Here is a 20037-nt window from a genome sequence, read left to right on the forward strand (position 1 = left end):
GCCCCCCCCACCATAGGTTGGTGCCCCGGGCAGCTGCCTGGCTAGTGCCTCTCCCCCCCCCCCGTATCTGGCCCTGACTCCAAGGACTCTCTCTTGAGTAATTATAGCTAAATTAGTCCCCAGCATTTTGTATGTGTACTTGGGATGATGTTTTCCAATGTGCATCACTTTGCATTTATCAACATCAAAATTCATCTGCCATTTTGTTGCCTACTCACCTAGTTTTGTGAGATCCTTTTGAAGCTCTCGACAAATATTCTCCCCTGCTTTCTGCTGGGAACTAAGAACATTTCCATCAAACCATTCATTCAGATTTGGTTTTAGCCCAGATGCCGTTGAAGAAATCCAGCCAAATTAAAGAACATAACATAAGAACAGCCATACTGGGTCAGACCAATAATCCATCCAGCCTAGTATCCTGTCCGCCGATAGTGGCCAAACCAGATTCCCCAGAGGGAGGGATCACAACAGGGAATCCTCATCTGATCCTTCCCCTCTCACCCACCTCCAGACACCTAGGGACACCATTCCTATCCATCCTGGCTAATAGCCAGGGCTTGACAAATATGTAATCTACTCAGCTGTGGCGAGTAGATTACAACCCAGAAGAGCTGATGCAGAGTGATCTGCGCATGCGCAGAACCGCGCAAAACTGCGCGGCTGACGAGCGGGGCTCACCGCCGCTTGGCGAGCCCTGCTAATAGCCATTGATGGACCTAACCTCCATGAATCGATCTAGCACTTTTTTGAACCCTGTTAAAGTCCTAGCCTTCACCACATCTTCTGGCAAGGAGTTCCACAGGTTGACTGTGCGATGCAATGCAGTTTTCCTTGTTTTCTAATGGTAGGAGTACTGTGTAGACTGGACATCAGAGTTTTAGCTAGACTGTCACCTAAACCTTCTCCGAGAATAATAACCAGATGGCATAGTGGTAAAAACAAATGTTCCTGGCCTCCTGCTACTGATACCACAGCAGCGGGAAACCGTTGGTGTTGGAGGCATAGCTACTCTTGTCTTTGAGCGTTAACGAGTGGGATAGATCAGCTGGCCTGCTGTGTGATTCATTGATGATGGCAAGTCCAGGTAGCAAGTCAGGGAAGACCAGCCTCAGAACCTTCACATCATTCATAGAAAGGGGGGCTAGAATGAAGAATTCCATTTTTGTGGACATGGCAAAATGTTTAAACTTAAACTTAAGCCCACCACTTGAAATGTATTTTATGCCTTCGAAAGACATGTTTAGAGCAGAGGCGTGGAAGCCACGAGTCCTGGGTTAGCCCCCAATGTCACCGTGCCTCAGTTTCCCCTTCTGCGACATGGACAGAGCAAGTGTCAACATCACATGGAAATTTCAAGGGATAAAATGTACCACTGCATTTTTTTTTTTAAAAGGCCTCAAATATTTAAAAGACTGTGTGTGGAGAGAAGAACCCACTGCACAGATACATTGCTGCTGGGTCTTGCTCCCATGCTCAGGGCCTAGCTTATCATATTTGGGCTCGGGATGGAATTTTCCACTGGGTCCGACTGGCAGAAATCCAGGGATTGCTTTGCCTTCCTCTGCAGCATAGTGCCTGGGGGTATGTCTACACTACAAAGTTAATTCGAACTAACAGACGTTAGTTCGAATTAACTTTGATAGGCGCTACACATACAAACCGCTAGTTCAAACTTAATTCGAACTAGCGAAGCGCTTAATTTGAACTAGGTAAACCTCATTCTAGGAGGACTAAGCCTAGTTCGAATTAACTAATTCGAATTAAGGACTGTGTAGCCACTTAATTCGAAATAGTGGGAGGTTAGCCCTCCCCAGCTTTCCCTGGTGGCCACTCTGGGCACCACCAGGGAAACTCGTCTGCCCCCCTCCCGGCCCCGGAGCCCTCAAAGGGGCACTGGCTGGCTACGGTGCCCATGCCAGGTGCAAGCCTGCCAGCACCCAGCCAGCAGACATTGCACCTGGCACGGCTCGAGCCAGCCACCTACTGCCACCCAGCCCTCCGCCTCTTCCCGGGACCAGGCTGGCGGCTCCCGGGAGCCTGCCCAGGTCCGCAAGAGGCGGGCGCCCGCCTGGCCTAGTGCGGACATTGTGGACCTCATCCACAACCTCCGCACTAGGCACAGGAAAGTAGCCGTCTAGGGCAGGATAGCTGCCAGCCTGGCCACCCAGGAGCAGGTTTGCATGAAAATCAGGGTGGTCCAGTGAGACCCCCAACCCTGAGCCCTGAGCTTAGAATGTCCGTACTGGGTCAGACCAAAGGTCCATCTAGCCCAGTAGCCTGTCTGCCGACAGCGACCAACACTAGGGACCCTGGAGGAGATGGACCAAAACAATGACCCAGCCATTTGTCTCGTGCCATCCATCTCCAGCCTTCCACAAACAGCCTCCATGAATTTATCTAACTTCTCTTTAAACTCTGTTCTAGTTCTAGCCTTCATAGCCTCCTGCAGCAGGGAGTTCCACAGGTTGACTATTTGCTTTGTGAAGAAGAACTTTCTGTTATTAGTTTGAAGCCTGCTACCCATTCCTTTCATTTGGTGTCCTCTACTCCTTCTATTATGGGAACGAATGAAGAACTTTTCTTTATGCACCCTCTCCACCCCACTCATGCTTTTATAGACCTCTGTCATATCCCCCCTCAGTCTCCTCTTTTCTAAGCTGAAAAGTCCCAGTCTCTTTAGCCTCTCTTCATATGGGACCTGTTCCAAACCCCTCATCATTTTAGTTGCCCTCCCCTCTCCCACCCTCTCTTTTCCCCTCTCCCACCTCCTTTTCCCAGTCTCCCCGAGTTTTGTTCAATAAAGAGAGTTTCTATTTTTGAACACACGTGTCCCTTATTTAGTTCCTCAGGAAGGGGGGCTAGGGAGGGGTAAGTGGAAGGAGGTGAGGGAGGAATGGGGTATGAGCCCCCAATGGGGAAGGCTGGGGTGGCTCTGCGGGCTCCTCGAGATGGAAACTCTCCTGAAGCCCCTTGATTGACCCCCACTCCGGATGGCAGCCTGCGGCAAGTACAACCGGGCTGATGGCCGAGTGCTGTGATGTGCCGAGTGTGGGCACTCAGGGCACTCCAAGCCAGGACTGCTTTGCTAGCAGGGAACCCCTGAGAACTGTCTGTACTGGGTGGGGGTCGGGACCCTTTAAGCACAGCCCTCGGCTAGCCTGAGACAGCAGCTCCACGCTCTTAAGTCCTAACCTGATGCCAGGCGGCACTGCTTCCGGCCAGCCTTAACCTCGGTTCAGGGTCCACTCAATGTGGACGTGCTAATTCGAACTGTTTTTTAGGTCTAGATGCACTAGTTCGAATTAGCTTAGTTCGAATTAACGAATTTGAATTAAGTTAGTTCGAATTAGCGCTGTCGTGTAGACATACCCTGGGTCACTTGCAGGTTTAAACTACAGGCTGAACCTTTCAAATCTGGGACTCTCTGGTCCGGACCCCGGATGTTGCTGGACCAAAGAGCCCCAGAGGTGAGAAGCGGGAGGCAGCGGGGAGTCCCATGGTGACTGGGGAGCTCCGGCTGGGCTGGCAGCAGTTGGGCCCGTGGTGGCTGTGAGCACCGGCCCTAGGGAGCCCCAGTGGGAGCAGAACTTGCAGGGGCCAGGAAGTCCCGGCCTTAGGGAGCTCCAGTCTGGTGAGAAAGAGCCCCATCACTAGCAGCGGCCAAGGAGCCCCACAGCCTGGGAGCAAAGCATTGATCTCCCCTGATCAGGCAAACTCCCTGGTTTGGAACCACTCAGGTTCCAAGGGGTCCAACCTCCTATTGAAAACGGTGGGTTCTCTGTCACTTGGTCTTTAAATCATTATTGGAGGACGTCAGTAACTTCGGAGAGGTTATGGTCTATTACAGGGGTGGGTGGGTGAGGTTCTGTGGCCTGTGATGTGCAGGAGATCAGACTAGAAGACCCTGGTGGCTCTTTCTGGCCTGAAAGGCTCCGAGCCTTGTCGGCATTGCATGACCTGTTTTCCTCCTGCAGCGGCAGTTGCTTTTCTTACTAACGTCTAAATGGCATAGGCGGATGTTACCGTACATTGCAGTGAGTGTTAGTCATGTCAGTGATATTTGTAAAGAAAACCCTGAACTTGGATCGTACCCTCTAAATAAAGGAGGAACGAATGATTAGCTACCATGTTTAGATTTATGAAATACATTTATTAATAGCTATTCAGGAGGTATTCTGTCAAGACTAAGACCTTAAATGCTTTTTGAAGTAAAAAAAAAAAAGGAAAAAGAAAAAGGATTTTAGTTACCTTTAGTTAATGCTTGTAAAGCAGTGTTTCTCAACCAGTGGTACAAGTACCCGCAGGGGTATTCGAGAGACATCTGGCGGGTACGTCAACACACCAGAAATTTGGAGAAAACTTGAGTTTTTGTTTTAAGTTTTACAGCGCTTTATTATTTTTGTACTTTTTACACCCAAAAATGTCATCACCAACCCAGCTACAATTAAGTTGTTTAAACAAATGTGTTGCAATGGTAGAAAAAAAATGTGTGTGTCTGAAAACAGTAGGTACTGGGGGTACTTATAATATTTTTAAAGGGGTACTTTATTAAAAAAAGGTTGAGAAACACTATTGTAAAGCAAGGTAAGACCTTTAAATGAAATGTACTATCTAAGGGCATATCTGCGCTAGGAAATTATTTCAAAATAACAACATTTGAAATAATAACTTCTGAAATAATAAAATCGAAATAGCGTAACCCTACTGTGGGGGAGCCTCGAAATAAGTCCGAGGCAGGCTCCGTTAATGTGGACGCGCTACCTCGACTTAGAGCCCCAGGAAGCACTGGGGAGTAATTAATTTGAATGACTCTGGAAAGTGGTTACGTCAAAATAGCAGCAGCGTGTCCACACAACCACTGTTTCGAAATAGCTGCTTTGAAATAAGTGTTACTCCCCGAGGAAAGCAGGAGTGCAGATTTCGAAATAGCCAGCCCATTATTTCAAAATAACGGGCTTGGTAGTGGGGACGTTCACACATACAGAATGGGAAGCGACTGTCTGGGAAGGAGTACATCAGACAGGGATCTAGGGGTGATAGTGGACCACAAGCTAAATATGAGTCAACAGTGTGATGCTGCTGCAAAAAAAGCAAACATGATTCTGGGATGCATTAACAGGTGTGTTGTGAGTAAGACACGAGAAGTCATTCTTCCGCTCTACTCTGCGCTGGTTAGGCCTCAGTTGGAGTATTGTGTCCAGTTCTGGGCACCGCATTTCAAGAAAGATGTGGAGAAATTGGAGAGGGTCCAGAGAAGAGCAACAAGAATGATGAAAGGTCTAGAGAACTTGACCTATGAAGGAAGGCTGAAAGAATTGGGTTTGTTTAGTTTAGAAAAGAGAAGATGGAGGGGGGACATGATAGCAGTTTTCAGGTATCTAAAAGGGTGTCACAAGGAGGAGGGAGAAAATTTGTTCATCTTGGCCTCTGAGGATAGAACAAGAAGCAATGGGCTTAAACTGCAGCAAGGGAGATTTAGGTTGGACATTAGGAAAAACTTCCTAACTGTCAGGGTAGTCAAACACTGGAATAAATTGCCCAGGGAGGTTGTGGAATCTCCATCTGTGGAGATATTTAAGATAAATGTCCATCAGGGATGGTCTAGTCAGTACTGGGTCCTGCCCTGAGGGCAGGGGACTGGACTCGATGACCTCTCGAGGTCCCTTCCAGTCTTCGTATTCTATGATTCTGTGAAATAAGGGGGATTATTTTGAAATAACTCCCTAGTGTAGACTCGCGCTAAATGCTTAATGTTCCCTACCTCACAAAATTAATATGGGTCTCGTTCTTGGAATGTATAAAATAACCAGCTTTTTGTGTGTGTGTGTTTTCCGCAGTACAAATCTTTTATCCAAGAAAAGGAAGCGAGTGGCTATACGAAGGAGGAGCTTGAAGAGACGTACACATTTCTTCTGTTTGATAATGAAAAAGAGGTAACACGGAAAGATTGTCCAACACAGCAAATCGAGAGAGGCAGCATCCTTGAGTACTTTCACTTTCAATGGGGCACCTTGCCTAAGGAAATCCATTAGAAATATTCATGCATGGTTCAGTTTCTCTTTGTAATCCGCACTGCCTCTTCATTGTGATTATCACTCTATAAGTAGCCCAGAGGAGAATTTAGCCTGTAAAAAGGATCTGACAGTTATTCCTGACTTAAAAAAAACCCCCAAAACCTGTTGTTGTTTGAGTGTTGATAGATGTGCAAACAAAGGGAAAGGTGTTGTCCTTCCCCTGGTGAATTTGCAGAATACAGGCAGTCCCCGGGTTACATGGATCCGACTTACATCGGATCCCTACTTACAAACGGGGTGAGGCAACCCTGCACTAGCTGCTTCCCCCCAGCAGACCAGGGAGACGCGAAGCTAGCGTCCCCCCCCAGCGGACCAGGGAGATGCGGAGCGGCTTTTCTAGGCAGACACCTCAGGTTGAGAATAAAGGACTGAGGGAAGTGAGGTGTGGGAGAATAAAACTGAGCTCTGGAGAAATGTTTGGCTAGAGTTTCCCCTACAATATGTACCAGTTCCGACTTACATACAAATTCAACTTAAGAACAAACCTACAGTCCATATCTTGTAGGTAACCCGGGGACTGCCTGTAGTGCAGACATGAGATAAACAGCTCAGATTTAGAATGAAAAAGGACTACAGAGACAGAAGACAGGAGTTTACAAGCATCCTTTTGAAGGACCTCTGTAGGTTGTGGAAGTAACGTGTTAGAAAATTAAGAACATAAGAAAGGGAAAGACATCAGCCTTCCGTCTGCCGAGATGTTTGTGGAGGGGGTGGAATTTTCTAAAAACTTCCCAAGCACAGTGTATTGCATGAATATAAAATTTTGGGTGTGTTAATTAAATGTCATACCCAGATCTGATAAATAGCTCTCAGAACTTGGGACCGGATCTATTGCGTTTTTCCACTGACTTTTAATGAATGCTCCATCAGTCCTTAATTATATGCAGATCAGAAGTGTCGTGTGGATGTGAAAATAATGAACTGATTTGCAATACTTAAATGCATTTATTAGCGGAAAGTATGTTTGCTGTTACAGTAGTGTCTGGATAGCTAAACATCTTATCTTTAAATAAATAAGACTATAACTTATTTTGAAGGCAAAAGCGGTCTGTCAGAATGGACTTCGTATAAACACCAGCTCCCTTACCACGCTAGGTGATCCAGCAAAAGGTAAAATATGGGGTGGGGACCGGGAGAGGGAGAGGAATAACTAACTTCTTGTAATGTGTTTCTTGAAAAAACACACAAATGAACTTTTATGACTTAATTTTATTTATTTGAAAGCGGAAAAAATAACGATCTATTATTTCGAATGTTTTAAAAATTTAATTCAGTAGTTGTGTGGATCAAGCAATCAGTGTTGTTTTCTTCCTGTAAGGCAGTTCACGACAGATTAACACGGTTGACAGCTATTGAGATGATCTTTTCATCATGTTTCTTCTTCAGCTCAGGTTTTTCAATAACAGTTTAGAAAAAAAAACCAACATTTAAATCAACTTCTTCTGCACCGACCACTGATTTGACCAGAATTCCTTGCAGATCTGTTACATTTTGCCTGTTCTTGGTATTACGGCTTGTAATAATAATACAGTGCCTAGCACTGCATACTTTACAAAACACAGAAAAAACTCATTCCCTGTCCATTTAAGGACCTGATCCTGCAAAAGATACATGAGAGGGGGTTAACCATTGTGAGTAATCCCATTAACAGTCAATAGACCCTCTCCTGGTGGTAAATCCTAGGCTCAGATAAATGGTTGCAAGATCGGGCCACAGATTTAGAGACTTTCCAATAACTGATGGGGAAGTTTAGAATGACTTTGTCTGTGTATGCAATACCACTGGATTGGGATTAGTACAATGACAATGAGAATTTTTAAATAAATTGCATAAAGTCAGGTTCATTTCAAGAGGGTGATGATAAAGCCCCATGGATTTTTGCTCTTTTAACTAAAACTTCTTGAGGGTGAATTGTCATGTAAAAAATAGCTGGAAAAAATGGCTTCTGTTGTCATTTTTGCTTTAGATTGTTTAATTTTACTTTGTTGGTGTTAGAACCTGACACTTTAACACATTTCATTCATTGTAAAGCAAAATAGGACAAGCAGATCTAGATGACTGGGACCACTGATATTCATAACTGAAATTCCAAAGTGTGAATCCGTGTTTTACATCAATTTTACCTCCTACAGTTAAAACAAAAACAAACAAACAAACAAAAACACCCTGAGAAGATGCCTCTTAACATCTGAAGTCAGGAAGACATATTTGTTAACATTATACTTTTTGTTTTAAACACATTTTATTGTTGGTATCAGGAAGCTAAAATCAATTTTTGGTTCCACTGAAAAAAAATATTCTCAAACAGGCATAAAACTGAAGCGTTGCAGTGAATCATACACTACATTTCTGATAATTTAAACGTGTTTTTATTTTTATTTGGGGAAAGGCTTGCATGAAAACAAATGCTAAAACAGAAAAGTAACCAACATCTTTAAATTTCTTAGTGCTTTTTCTCCTTCGTGGCATAATATTTGTGTACCTAGCTCCTTCTGTGGAAAGTAATTCAAGATGTGTCATGGTTTCATTGTTTTCTGATGGTTTGCACATTAGCAACTACCAAGAAATTGTGCCTATATAAAGTCAAACACATAATCGCACTCAGTTCTCTTGCCATCCTTTTGTATATGGAAACCAAGGGATAAATGCAGGCAGTGATGTCAAAGATACTGTTTCTGTCAGTTGTTGGTAGCTATCTTGTATTTTTGGTTGTAAGCACTGTTGGATTTTTCCCACAGAGAAAGCAGGTAGCAGATGCTGACTCACATAAAGCTCCCTTGTGTCATGGAATAGAGTTATTTTATCTGGAAGCTGAGGGGCATATAGATGTTACAGAGAAGGGGATTAGGAAGGAGTTGCTCTAATCTGTCCTAAACCACAGACTGCCCCCCTATAGTTAACACAGGTGAAAGCTGAATAAAAATAACCTCTCGGAAAACACCACATCAAGGGTGGGAAATTATTTTCACAGGGAGGCCACTTCATTAATTTTGGTATGTGGTCACGGGCCGGCTCCATCTGTGGAAGGGGCGGGGCCTTGGGGCAGGAGAGGCGGGGCTTAGGACAGAAGGGGCGGGATTAGGGGCAACCTACCCCCAAAGTTGCCTGGGGCTGGAGACTTTGAAGTGAAAACACAGCAAAGGGCTTGCAGCTCCCGGCCTCACCACTACCACGTTGCCTGGCAGCCACCCAGAATTGTTGCAAGTACTTAAAGGGCTCACAGCTCTGGCCTCCACCAGGGTAGCGCCATGACCGGGAGCTGGGAGCCATTTAAATAAGTTCCTCCTGCCTGAGCCACCGTCTGGAAATTCAGTGCTACGGGCAGCAGAATATAAATAACAAGCAGCCAGGTGCAGTCCACAGGCCAGATCAAAGTGTTAGGTGGGCCAGATCCAGTTCTGCACCACATACTACATCTGGTCTGAACTCTCCTACTTATGTAAATTCCAAATTAATAATCCATCAAGTTTTAAGCCCCTCAGTGTCAGGCCAACATACTGAGCACTTTGTGCCCTTTCATCGGGTTTATGGCTCTGATCCTGAAAAACGTACACTAAGTACTCCTATCAAGCCAGTCGAATGACTCGCAGGAGAAGGTCCTACGTTCAGTGGTGCGTGAGGGGCACCGTAGTCACACATATCCAAAATAAATCCATACCCTTTAATTGTAACTTTGAAATGTATATAAACACGTCTGACTGGGAAAATCTTGTAACCTACACATCTGGGCTACGTCTAGACTGGCATGATTTTTTCCGTTAAAGTTTTCCGTTAAAAGCATTCGCGGAAAAGAGCGTCTAGATTGGCACGGACGCTTTTCCGCAAAAAAGCCCTGATCGCCATTTTCGTGATTGGGGCTTTTTTGCGCAAAACAAATCTGAGCTGTCTACACTGGCCCTTTTGCGCAAAAGCTTTGCGCAAAAGGGACTTTTGCCCAAACGGGAGCAGCATCGTATTTCTGCAAGAAGCACGGACTTCAGACAGTAGGAAGTCCGTGTTCTTGCGCAAATTCAAGCGGCCAGTGTAGACAGCTGGCAAGTTTTTCCGCAAAAGCAGTTGCTTTTACGGAAAAACTTGCCAGTCTAGACACAGCCCTCCTATGAGGCTTGAAGGTTTAGGGAGGGGTGAAAAGTAATCATGTGATCTTCCAACATGCTTGGGTCCTATACAAACAATGTAATGCACAATAGCAAACATCACTGAGCAGTCAAAGTTTATCCTTTAAGAACCTTTCTTGGGGTACAAAGGGACACTTTTCAGGTAGGTTAAGCTCAAACTTAAAGTTTTACTCAAAACAACTCGTACAGTACCAAGAGGTTTTTCATTGGGATTTTCTTATTTAGTCAATTATCATCCAGAATTCCAAAAAGATATTAAATATATTTCTATTTTATGTTTTTAAAGGGACGTATGTTTCCAAGTACTCAGACTACCTTCATCCAAAGCCCTGGTATCATGGAAAATCTGGCTGTATTGTCATTTTTAAACTAATTAAGGTAAAACTTGATAGTTTTCCCCCCCATAGGCTAGTTAATGAAAGCTCCCATATAGCAGCAGGCAAAATAAAAATGTTACTGTTGGTATGTTTTGCCCTAGTATTGATATAATCTAAAATCAACACTATAGTGATGCCTTTTTTGGGACTCCAGGGTAATTAGTGCCTGTTAATTAGAAGAATGGTGCATCATGACACCTGAGCTCCGGGCATTACCAGATATCATGGAGAGTTTTGCCTGGGAAAGACTTTCAGTATTCATTCCACAACGCCCTACTTACAACCCTGCTAGAGTTACATGGCAAATTCAGCTTTTGGGTGCCAATAAAGGGGCCTTAGTGTAAATTGATTGGCGCTGCACACCAACTCCTATCTGAAGGCAGAACGAGAGCGCTTCCAAGCATGAAGGCTCTGACACGTGTATCTCAGGAAGCAATGTCACCTGGGCTGACAATCTTTTTAGTGTCACGGATCTGGCTGGGTTGTACCTGTGTAGTGCTGAGAGGCGGAATCGAACCTGGCACCTCTGGAGTTTAGTGCATGAGCCTCTACTGCAGTGTTTCCCTATTTAATTTGGCCGCAGAACCCTTTTCAGCTTAAAAGAATTTCAAGGAACCCCTAGGAACGCCAGGGTAAAATTTGTCAAGCAATAAAAAATAAAGCCCCACTAAAATTGATGGAGCCAAAAAAAAAAAAAGTGCAAAATAGACTCTGTGTCTTTAAGAGGTGTTGGGGGAATGCTGCGTTCTCACGGAACCCTTACTTTCGCTTCGTGGAGCCCCAGGGTGTGAAACACTGCTCTACTGCATGAGGGAAAAGCCCGCTGGTGCTTAGCTCAGGCTATAAAGCGGATGCATTATTCTCACTGTAAGTGGTCTTGGTGCCACTAGACGGCAGCGGATCACCCCCTGACAGTGTGTGGGTTACACCTGCGGGTCAGCTGTTTGCAAGTTTGTCCTCCTGGCCATGCTGTGGTGCTGGATTTCAGGTGCCTTCTCTTGCCTCCCTTCTCTGTGGGTGTCCAGAGTATGCATGGCCAGCATGCTCCGAGCCCTCCTGGCAGTAGGGAGTAGTGGGAGGGGCGTTGATGGCCAAGCAGAAATGAGGGAGCAGAATGAGCAGGGTGGAAAAGACAACTCCGAAGTTCCTTGCCACTCCCAAATTTCCCAGCAGCCTTCCCACGCTTTGTGCCAGGCTCTGTTCCATCAGTACTCTCCTTGTATTCCTCCATATTCCCTGTGAGCGTGTGGAGACATAGACTCTCCATCCCCCCGCCACCTGCTTCCCTTGCTCCGCAGGCCCTGGCATGGAACTCGCTCTTGTTTTCCTCATTTAGGGCTCTCGCTTAGGGAGTTGTGGAGAACGTGTGCACGGCACCTTTTATAGAGAGCTCTGAGCGTCAGGGACGGGCAGCAAAGTTCTTGACCCGGGTGGGTAGCTGCTGCATGAAGCATTTTTATCAGCGTGGTTTTTGTGTGTGTGTGCAATTATGTTTGTCACAGGGAAAGGTCAAGTTTGTGCCGGAGACCCACACAGCGAATTACACCCATCCGACTCCTGGATATGACTGCCATATCTCTGTGAATATAAATAATGTTTCCTCGGAGACTAGTCATTTTCGGGCCTTCGAACTGACTCAGGTACGAGGGGCTGGCCACGCAGCGACTGCGTGAGGGAATGTTTCTGAGCGTAACGTGAAATCGGGGTGGGATGAAGAGCTGCATTCAGGTGCTGCTGAATTAAGCCATTCTCTTTCATCTGGGTTTTTTTCTTTCTTTCCAGTATTACGTGTATGAATTTGCCAGTGACAGTGTTGTGGAGCGCCCTAGACAGATCTGTCCCTATGTAATAATAGCCTTTCAGTACACTGAACCTAAAAGAATGCCAGCATTACACTATGAAAGCATGTAAGCAGCTTTGCATTACTGTACAACATTCAATCAGGTGCGATTTTTCCTTCCCCACTTTTAAGCATTCTTTTTTTTCTCCCCTCCTCTTTTTCTCTAGAAACGAACTTGAAAATAAAGGTAAGAGAGTCTCTTGTTGGTTTGATATGCTATGTTGAAATGCAGCTGTATTTGCCTGGTTTTTATTTACACGTAACCTTTCTTTTTCTCATTTTATTTTTAGTATTTTATTGCCCATGGAGAGGGCAGCTTTCTATTCAAGGGCATCTGTTGTGTGATATCGCCCTGAAGTCCCCATATAGCACTGTGATTCCCATACACCTGTAAGTATATGTTCCCTTTTACTGAGTTTGGCGAGCCGCAGAGTGAAACAGGGAAAAAATGAACCCTTTTTTGAGGCTATATTGACATTGGTGCTGGGAGACACAGATGTGTCCTTTGGCACCTTTAGGCTGTTTCCAGTTTCAAGCAGATGGAAAAGCTAAAAGTTCAGTCATAAGCTTACTTGTACCCCTGCTTAGGGGGGAAGGAGACCCCTTACTTCCTTAGATTGGCTTAGGGCAGTGTTTTCAAACTCATTGGGTGGTATGGAGGGTGCAGGAGCGGGGTGGAAGTGGAGAGGGGTCTGACATAGAGGTTGGGTGCAGAAGCGGGGTGGGGGGTCTGGGTGGAACGGAGGGTGCAGGAGCGGGGCGGAGGTGGAGGGGGGTCTGACAGGGAGGTTGGGTGCAGGAGCGGGGTGGGGAGTCTGGGTGGAACGGAGGGTGCAGGAGCGGGGTGGGGAGTCTGGGTGGAACGGAGGGTGCAGGAGCGGGGTGGGGAGTCTGGGTGGAATGGCGGATGCAGGAGCGGGCTGGAGGTGGAGGGGGGTCTGACATAGAGGTTGGGTGCAGAAGCGGGGTGGGGGGTCTGGGTGGAACGGAGGGTGCAGGAGCGGGGTGGGGAGTCTGGTTGGAACGGAGGGTGCAGGAGCGGGCTGGAGGTGGAGGGGGGTTTGACATAGAGGTTGGGTGCAGAAGCGGGGTGGGGGGTCTGGGTGGAACGGAGGGTGTAGGAGCGGGGTGGGGGGTCTGGGTGGAACGGAGGGTGCAGGAGCGGGCTGGAGGTGGAGAGGGGTCTGACATAGAGGTTGGGTGCAGAAGCGGGGTGGGGGGTCTGGGTGGAACGGAGGGTGCAGGAGCGGGCTGGAGGTGGAGGGGGGTCTGACATAGAGGTTGGGTGCAGAAGCGGGGTGGGGGGTCTGGGTGGAACGGAGGGTGCAGGAGCGGGCTGGAGGTGGAGAGGGGTCTGACATAGAGGTTGGGTGCAGAAGCGGGGTGGGGAGTCTGGGTGGAACGGAGGGTGCAGGAGCGGGCTGCAGGTGGAGGGGGGTCTGACATAGAGGTTGGGTGCAGAAGCGGGGTGGGGGGTCTGGGTGCAACGGAGGGTGCAGGAGCGGGCTGGAGGTGGAGGGGGGTCTGACATAGAGGTTGGGTGCAGAAGCGGGGTGGGGGGTCTGGGTGGAACGGAGGGTGCAGGAGCGGGGTGGAGGTGGAGGGGGGTCTGACATAGAGGTTGGGTGCAGGAGCAGGGTGGGGGGTCTGGGTGGAACGGAGGGTGCAGGAGCGGGGTGGGGGGTCTGGGTGGAACGGAGGGTGCAGGAGCGGGCTGGAGGTGGAGGGGGGTCTGACATAGAGGTTGGGTGCAGGAGCGGGGTGGGGGGTCTGGGTGGAACGGAGGGTGCAGGAGCGGGCTGGAGGTGGAGGGGGGTCTGACATAGAGGTTGGGTGCAGGAGCGGGGTGGGGGGTCTGGGTGGAACGGAGGGTGCAGGAGCGGGGTGGGGGGTCTGGGTGGAACGGAGGGTGCAGAAGCGGGGTGGGGGGTCTGGGTGGAATGGAGGGTGCAGAAGCGGGGTGGGGTGTCTGGGTGGAACGGAGGGTGCAGGAGCGGGGTGGGGGGTCTGGGTGGAACGGAGGGTGCAGGAGCGGGGTGGGGGGTCTGGGTGGAACGGAGGGTGCAGGAGCGGGCTGGAGGTGGAGAGGGGTCTGACATAGAGGTTGGGTGCAGAAGCGGGGTGGGGGTCTGGGTGGAACGGAGGGTGCAGGAGCGGGCTGGAGGTGGAGAGGGGTCTGACATAGAGGTTGGGTGCAGAAGCGGGGTGGGGAGTCTGGGTGGAACGGAGGGTGCAGGAGCGGGCTGGAGGTGGAGAGGGGTCTGACATAGAGGTTGGGTGCAGAAGCGGGGTGGGGAGTCTGGGTGGAACGGAGGGTGCAGGAGCGGGCTGGAGGTGGAGGGGGGTCTGACATAGAGGTTGGGTGCAGGAGCGGAGTGGGGGGTCTGGGTGGAACGGAGGGTGCAGGAGCGGGCTGCAGGTGGAGGGGGGTCTGACATAGAGGTTGGGTGCAGAAGCGGGGTGGGGGGTCTGGGTGCAACGGAGGGTGCAGGAGCGGGGTGAGGGGTCTGGGTGGAACGGAGGGTGCAGGAGCAGGCTGGAGGTGGAGGGGGGTCTGACATAGAGGTTGGGTGCAGAAGCGGGGTGGGGGGTCTGGGTGGAATGGAGGGTGCAGGAGCGGGCTGGAGGTGGAGGGGGGTCTGACATAGAGGTTGGGTGCAGAAGCAGGGTGGGGGGTCTGGGTGGAATGGAGGGTGCAGGAGCAGGCTGGAGGTGGAGGGGGGTCTGACAGGGAGGTTGGGTGCAGGAGCGGGGTGGGGAGTCTGGGTGGAACGGAGGGTGCAGGAGCGGGCTGGAGGTGGAGGGGGGTCTGACATAGAGGTTGGGTGCAGGAGCGGGGTGGGGGGTCTGGGTGGAACGGAGGGTGCAGGAGCGGGGTGGGGGGTCTGGGTGGAACGGAGGGTGCAGGAGCGGGCTGGAGGTGGAGGGGGGTCTGACATAGAGGTTGGGTGCAGGAGCGGAGTGGGGGGTCTGGGTGGAACGGAGGGTGCAGGAGCGGGCTGCAGGTGGAGGGGGGTCTGACATAGAGGTTGGGTGCAGAAGCGGGGTGGGGGGTCTGGGTGCAACGGAGGGTGCAGGAGCGGGGTGAGGGGTCTGGGTGGAACGGAGGGTGCAGGAGCAGGCTGGAGGTGGAGGGGGGTCTGACATAGAGGTTGGGTGCAGAAGCGGGGTGGGGGGTCTGGGTGGAATGGAGGGTGCAGGAGCGGGCTGGAGGTGGAGGGGGGTCTGACATAGAGGTTGGGTGCAGAAGCAGGGTGGGGGGTCTGGGTGGAATGGAGGGTGCAGGAGCAGGCTGGAGGTGGAGGGGGGTCTGACAGGGAGGTTGGGTGCAGGAGCGGGGTGGGGAGTCTGGGTGGAACGGAGGGTGCAGGAGCGGGCTGGAGGTGGAGGGGGGTCTGATATAGAGGTTGGGTGCAGGAGCAGGGTGGGGGGTCTGGGTGGAACGGAGGGTGCAGGAGCGGGGTGGGGGGTCTGGGTGGAACGGAGGGTGCAGGAGCGGGGTGGGGGGTCTGGGTGGAACGGAGGGTGCAGGAGCGGGCTGGAGGTGGAGGGGGGTCTGACATAGAGGTTGGGTGCAGGAGCGGGGTGGGGGGTCTGGGTGGAACGGAGGGTGCAGGAGCGGGGTGGGGGGTCTGGGTGGAACGGAGGGTGCAGGAGCGGGGTGGACGTGGAGGGGGGTCTGACAGGGAGGTTGGGTGCAGGAGCGGGGTGGGGAGTCTGGGTGGAACGGAGGGTGCAGAAGCGGGGTGGGGGGTCTGGGTGGAACGGAGGGTGCAGGAGCGGGGTGAGGGGTCTGGGTGGAACGGAGGGTGCAGGAGCGGGCTGGAGGTGGAGGGGGGTCTGACATAGAGGTTGGGTGCAGAAGCGGGGTGGGGGGTCTGGGTGGAACGGAGGGTGCAGAAGCGGGGTGGGGGGTCTGGGTGGAATGGAGGGTGCAGGAGCGGGGTGGGGGGTCTGGGTGGAACGGAGGGTGCAGGAGCGGGGTGAGGGGTCTGGGTGGAACGGAGGGTGCAGAAGCGGGGTGGGGGGTCTGGGTGGAACGGAGGGTGCAGGAGCGGGCTGGAGGTGGAGAGGGGTCTGACATAGAGGTTGGGTGCAGAAGCGGGGTGGGGGGTCTGGGTGGAACGGAGGGTGCAGGAGCGGGGTGGGGGGTCTGGGTGGAAAGGAGGGTGCAGGAGCGGGGTGGGGGGTCTGGGTGGAACGGAGGGTGCAGGAGCGGGCTGGAGGTGGAGGGGGGTCTGACATAGAGGTTGGGTGCAGGAGCGGGGTGGGGGGTCTGGGTGGAACGGAGGGTGCAGGAGCGGGCTGGAGGTGGAGAGGGGTCTGACATAGAGGTTGGGTGCAGAAGCGGGGTGGGGGGTCTGGGTGGAACGGAGGGTGCAGGAGCGGGGTGGGGGGTCTGGGTGGAACGGAGGGTGCAGGAGCGGGCTGGAGGTGGAGAGGGGTCTGACATAGAGGTTGGGTGCAGAAGCGGGGTGGGGGGTCTGGGTGGAACGGAGGGTGCAGGAGCGGGGTGGGGGGTCTGGGTGGAATGGAGGGTGCAGGAGCGGGGTGGGGGGTCTGGGTGGAACGGAGGGTGCAGAAGTGGGGTGGGGGGTCTGGGTGGAACGGAGGGTGCAGGAGCAGGCTGGAGGTGGAGGGGGGTCTGACATAGAGGTTGGGTGCAGGAGCGGGGTGGGGGGTCTGGGTGGAACGGAGGGTGCAGGAGCGGGCTGGAGGTGGAGGGGGGTCTGACATAGAGGTTGGGTGCAGGAGCGGGGTGGGGAGTCTGGGTGGAACGGAGGGTGCAGGAGCGGGCTGGAGGTGGAGGGGGGTCTGACATAGAGGTTGGGTGCAGGAGCGGGGTGGGGGGTCTGGGTGGAACGGAGGGTGCAGGAGCAGGCTGGAGGTGGAGAGGGGTCTGACATAGAGGTTGGGTGCAGGAGCGGGGTGGGGGGTCTGGGTGGAACGGAGGGTGCAGGAGCGGGCTGGAGGTGGAGGGGGGTCTGACATAGAGGTTGGGTGCAGGAGCGGGGTGGGGGGTCTGGGTGGAACGGAGGGTGCAGGAGCGGGCTGGAGGTGGAGGGGGGTCTGACATAGAGGTTGGGTGCAGGAGCGGGGTGGGGGGTCTGGGTGGAACGGAGGGTGCAGGAGCGGGGTGGGGGGTCTGGGTGGAACGGAGGGTGCAGGAGCGGGCTGGAGGTGGAGGGGGGTCTGACATAGAGGTTGGGTGCAGGAGCGGGGTGGGGGGTCTGGGTGGAACGGAGGGTGCAGGAGCGGGCTGGAGGTGGAGGGGGGTCTGACATAGAGGTTGGGTGCAGGAGTGGGGTGGGGGGTCTGGGTGGAACGGAGGGTGCAGGAGCGAGCTGGAGGTGGAGGGGGGTCTGACATAGAGGTTGGGTGCAGAAGCGGGGTGGGGGGTCTGTGTGGAACGGAGGGTGCAGGAGCGGGCTGGAGGTGGGGGGTCTTGGTGGGAGGGGCTGCAGGAGGGGGATGGGGTGAAAAGGTTTCTGGCCATGAGGGAGATCAGAAGCACTTACCTGGGACCATGCCTCCTGCCACTCCCAGGCCCTGCCCCCTGCTGCTCTCATTGGCTGGGATTCTGTCCAATGGGAGCAGTGGGGAAAGCCTCCAGACAAGCATTTTCCTGTGCTTCTATTTCCCTAGCAACCTCCCCCACACGCCTGCAGTGGGAACCTGGGGCTGTCACCCTATTCATGGGGGGGGGGGGACACAGGGCTGGAGCGCCAGCACAGGCTCCTCACTGCGGCCCACCTTCAAAGCACACTTGGAGAACCACTGGCTTAGGGTCACCAGATGTCCTGATAGTATCAGGACTGTCGCACTCCTGGGGGCTTTGCCTTGTGTAGGCAACAACGTCCTCCCCCAAGGCGGCCCGATCTTTCACACTTGATACCTGGTCTCCCTACATGGGCTGCCCTCATCACCTGACCTTTCACAGGGGCGTGTTGGGGGGAGCAGCCACTAGCTTTTCTGATCTGCTGCTCCTCCCACTTCCCTGCCATGCACAGAGCCATTCTTACCCCCATCACCGTGCTGCCAGATGAGCTGGCAAAGAGGGGAAGGTGAGCTTCACCCGGCCATGGACATGTTTTGTTGGTGCTACCTGAGGTGTCTAGTGCGGAGTATTTAGCCCAATACATTACTCCTGGTTTTCCCCTTTCTTCTTCCTATGGCAAAGAGACTTGGTTCTTATACTGATAGGCTGTGTCTACACTGGGCCAATTATTCCGGAAAAGCAGCCTCATTTCCGGAATAACTTGCCAGCTGTCTACACTGGCCGCTTGCTTTTCCGGAAAAGCACTGACGATCTACTGTAAAATTGTCAGTGTTTTTCCGGAAAAACTATGCTGCTCCCGTTCGGGCAAAAGTCCTTTTCCGGAAAACCTGTTCCGGAAAAGGGCCAGTGTAGACAGCACAGTAGTATTTTCCGCAAAAACGCCCCGATTGCGAAAATGACGATCGGGGCTTTTTTCCGGAAAAGCGTGTCTACATTGGCCACGGATGCTTTTCCGGAAAAAGTGCTTTTCCGGAAAAGCATCCTGCCAATGTAGACACGCTTTTTCCAGAAATACTTATAATGGAAAACTGTTCCGTTTTAAGCATTTCCGGAAAAGGGTGCCAGTGTAGACGTAGCCACCAAGTCAAACTGCTGAAAGGTCGTTTGGGAAAATGGTGAATAAGATATTAAAGAAAGTGTTTAAAATCTGTACTTCAAATTAGGTAATGGTGAAGAATTTCACACGTTTGAGGGGGTGTAGTCTGTTTGGGGCGAGGGATTAGCTAGTCACTCCTTAGGGGCATCAAGAAGGGTTTTCTTTTGCCTTCTGATCATGCTTTCCTCCCAGATTTGCTGGAGCTTTTTATGAATTTCACAGGGAGCGAGTGTTGGCCTCCAAGTTAAAAACAGATTTTAAAAAACACTCGAAGTGGGAGCGAGTAGTTTTGTCTCCTGCTCTGCTGAGGTTCTTATCAAGGACTGTCAGAGAAGAAGGCTACTGGCATCCACGCTTCAGGTCAAAAAGCTGGTTTCTCACTGTAACCTGCCCCTATTTAAGGTTCTTCAGGTCAGTAGAGAACATGTGATGCTGTGTCCATGTGAGGCTAGTACAGAACACACAAGGGCCTGTTTCTGTGGCTGCAGTAGGCATCCCTGGGGCTTTGTACCCTAACCATTTTTGCCTCAAGAGGGATGTGCTTTTATTTCTGAGGCATCAGATCGGACACTTCTCTGTTAAGTGGCATCACTTGTAACCAGGATTGTTAATTCTTTCTGATGCCTGCTTTGGTCTTTGGCGACTATTACTCATTTGGCATTATTGTCAAACTAGTCAAAGAAACCAAACAGTGGTATTATTCAGAGTTGTTGACTTGAGTCCCACGACTTGAACTCAAGTCCGACTTAAGTTGCCTAGGTGACTCAACTTGAGACTCGACTCGGGTTCATTGTTTGTGACTGGAGACTCGGCTTGAGACTTGCTAATTTTGTTAAATCGACTTGGTGAAAAAATTGTCCGAAAATGCCGATATTGATGGCTTGTACAAAAGTGACTTGACATTTTTAAAATTAAGACTTGAGACTCGACGTGAGATTTGACTCGAAAGTGACTTTAGGGACTCAAGACACG

The 20037-nt window shown here is 51.3% G+C and overlaps 1 protein-coding gene across 3 annotated transcripts in view; it reads left to right on the forward strand.

Annotated features, from left to right (window-relative positions):
• Nucleotides 1-20037, forward strand: part of TASOR2 (transcription activation suppressor family member 2) — a 93000-nt gene that overhangs the window by 26184 nt on the left and 46779 nt on the right. For all 3 annotated transcript variants that reach the window (XM_075925098.2, XM_089777983.1, XM_025183209.3), the window contains exons 3-9: nt 5838-5933; nt 7112-7184; nt 10479-10570; nt 12072-12209; nt 12352-12476; nt 12577-12596; nt 12700-12799. In XM_075925098.2, coding sequence (XP_075781213.2) covers nt 5838-5933; nt 7112-7184; nt 10479-10570; nt 12072-12209; nt 12352-12476; nt 12577-12596; nt 12700-12799 — 644 coding nt within the window. The remainder of the gene's footprint in view (nt 1-5837; nt 5934-7111; nt 7185-10478; nt 10571-12071; nt 12210-12351; nt 12477-12576; nt 12597-12699; nt 12800-20037) is intronic.

Source organism: Pelodiscus sinensis, chromosome 1 (genome assembly GCF_052426305.1).
Source record: "Pelodiscus sinensis isolate ZL-2025 chromosome 1, ASM5242630v1, whole genome shotgun sequence".
Taxonomy (NCBI): domain Eukaryota; kingdom Metazoa; phylum Chordata; order Testudines; family Trionychidae; genus Pelodiscus; species Pelodiscus sinensis.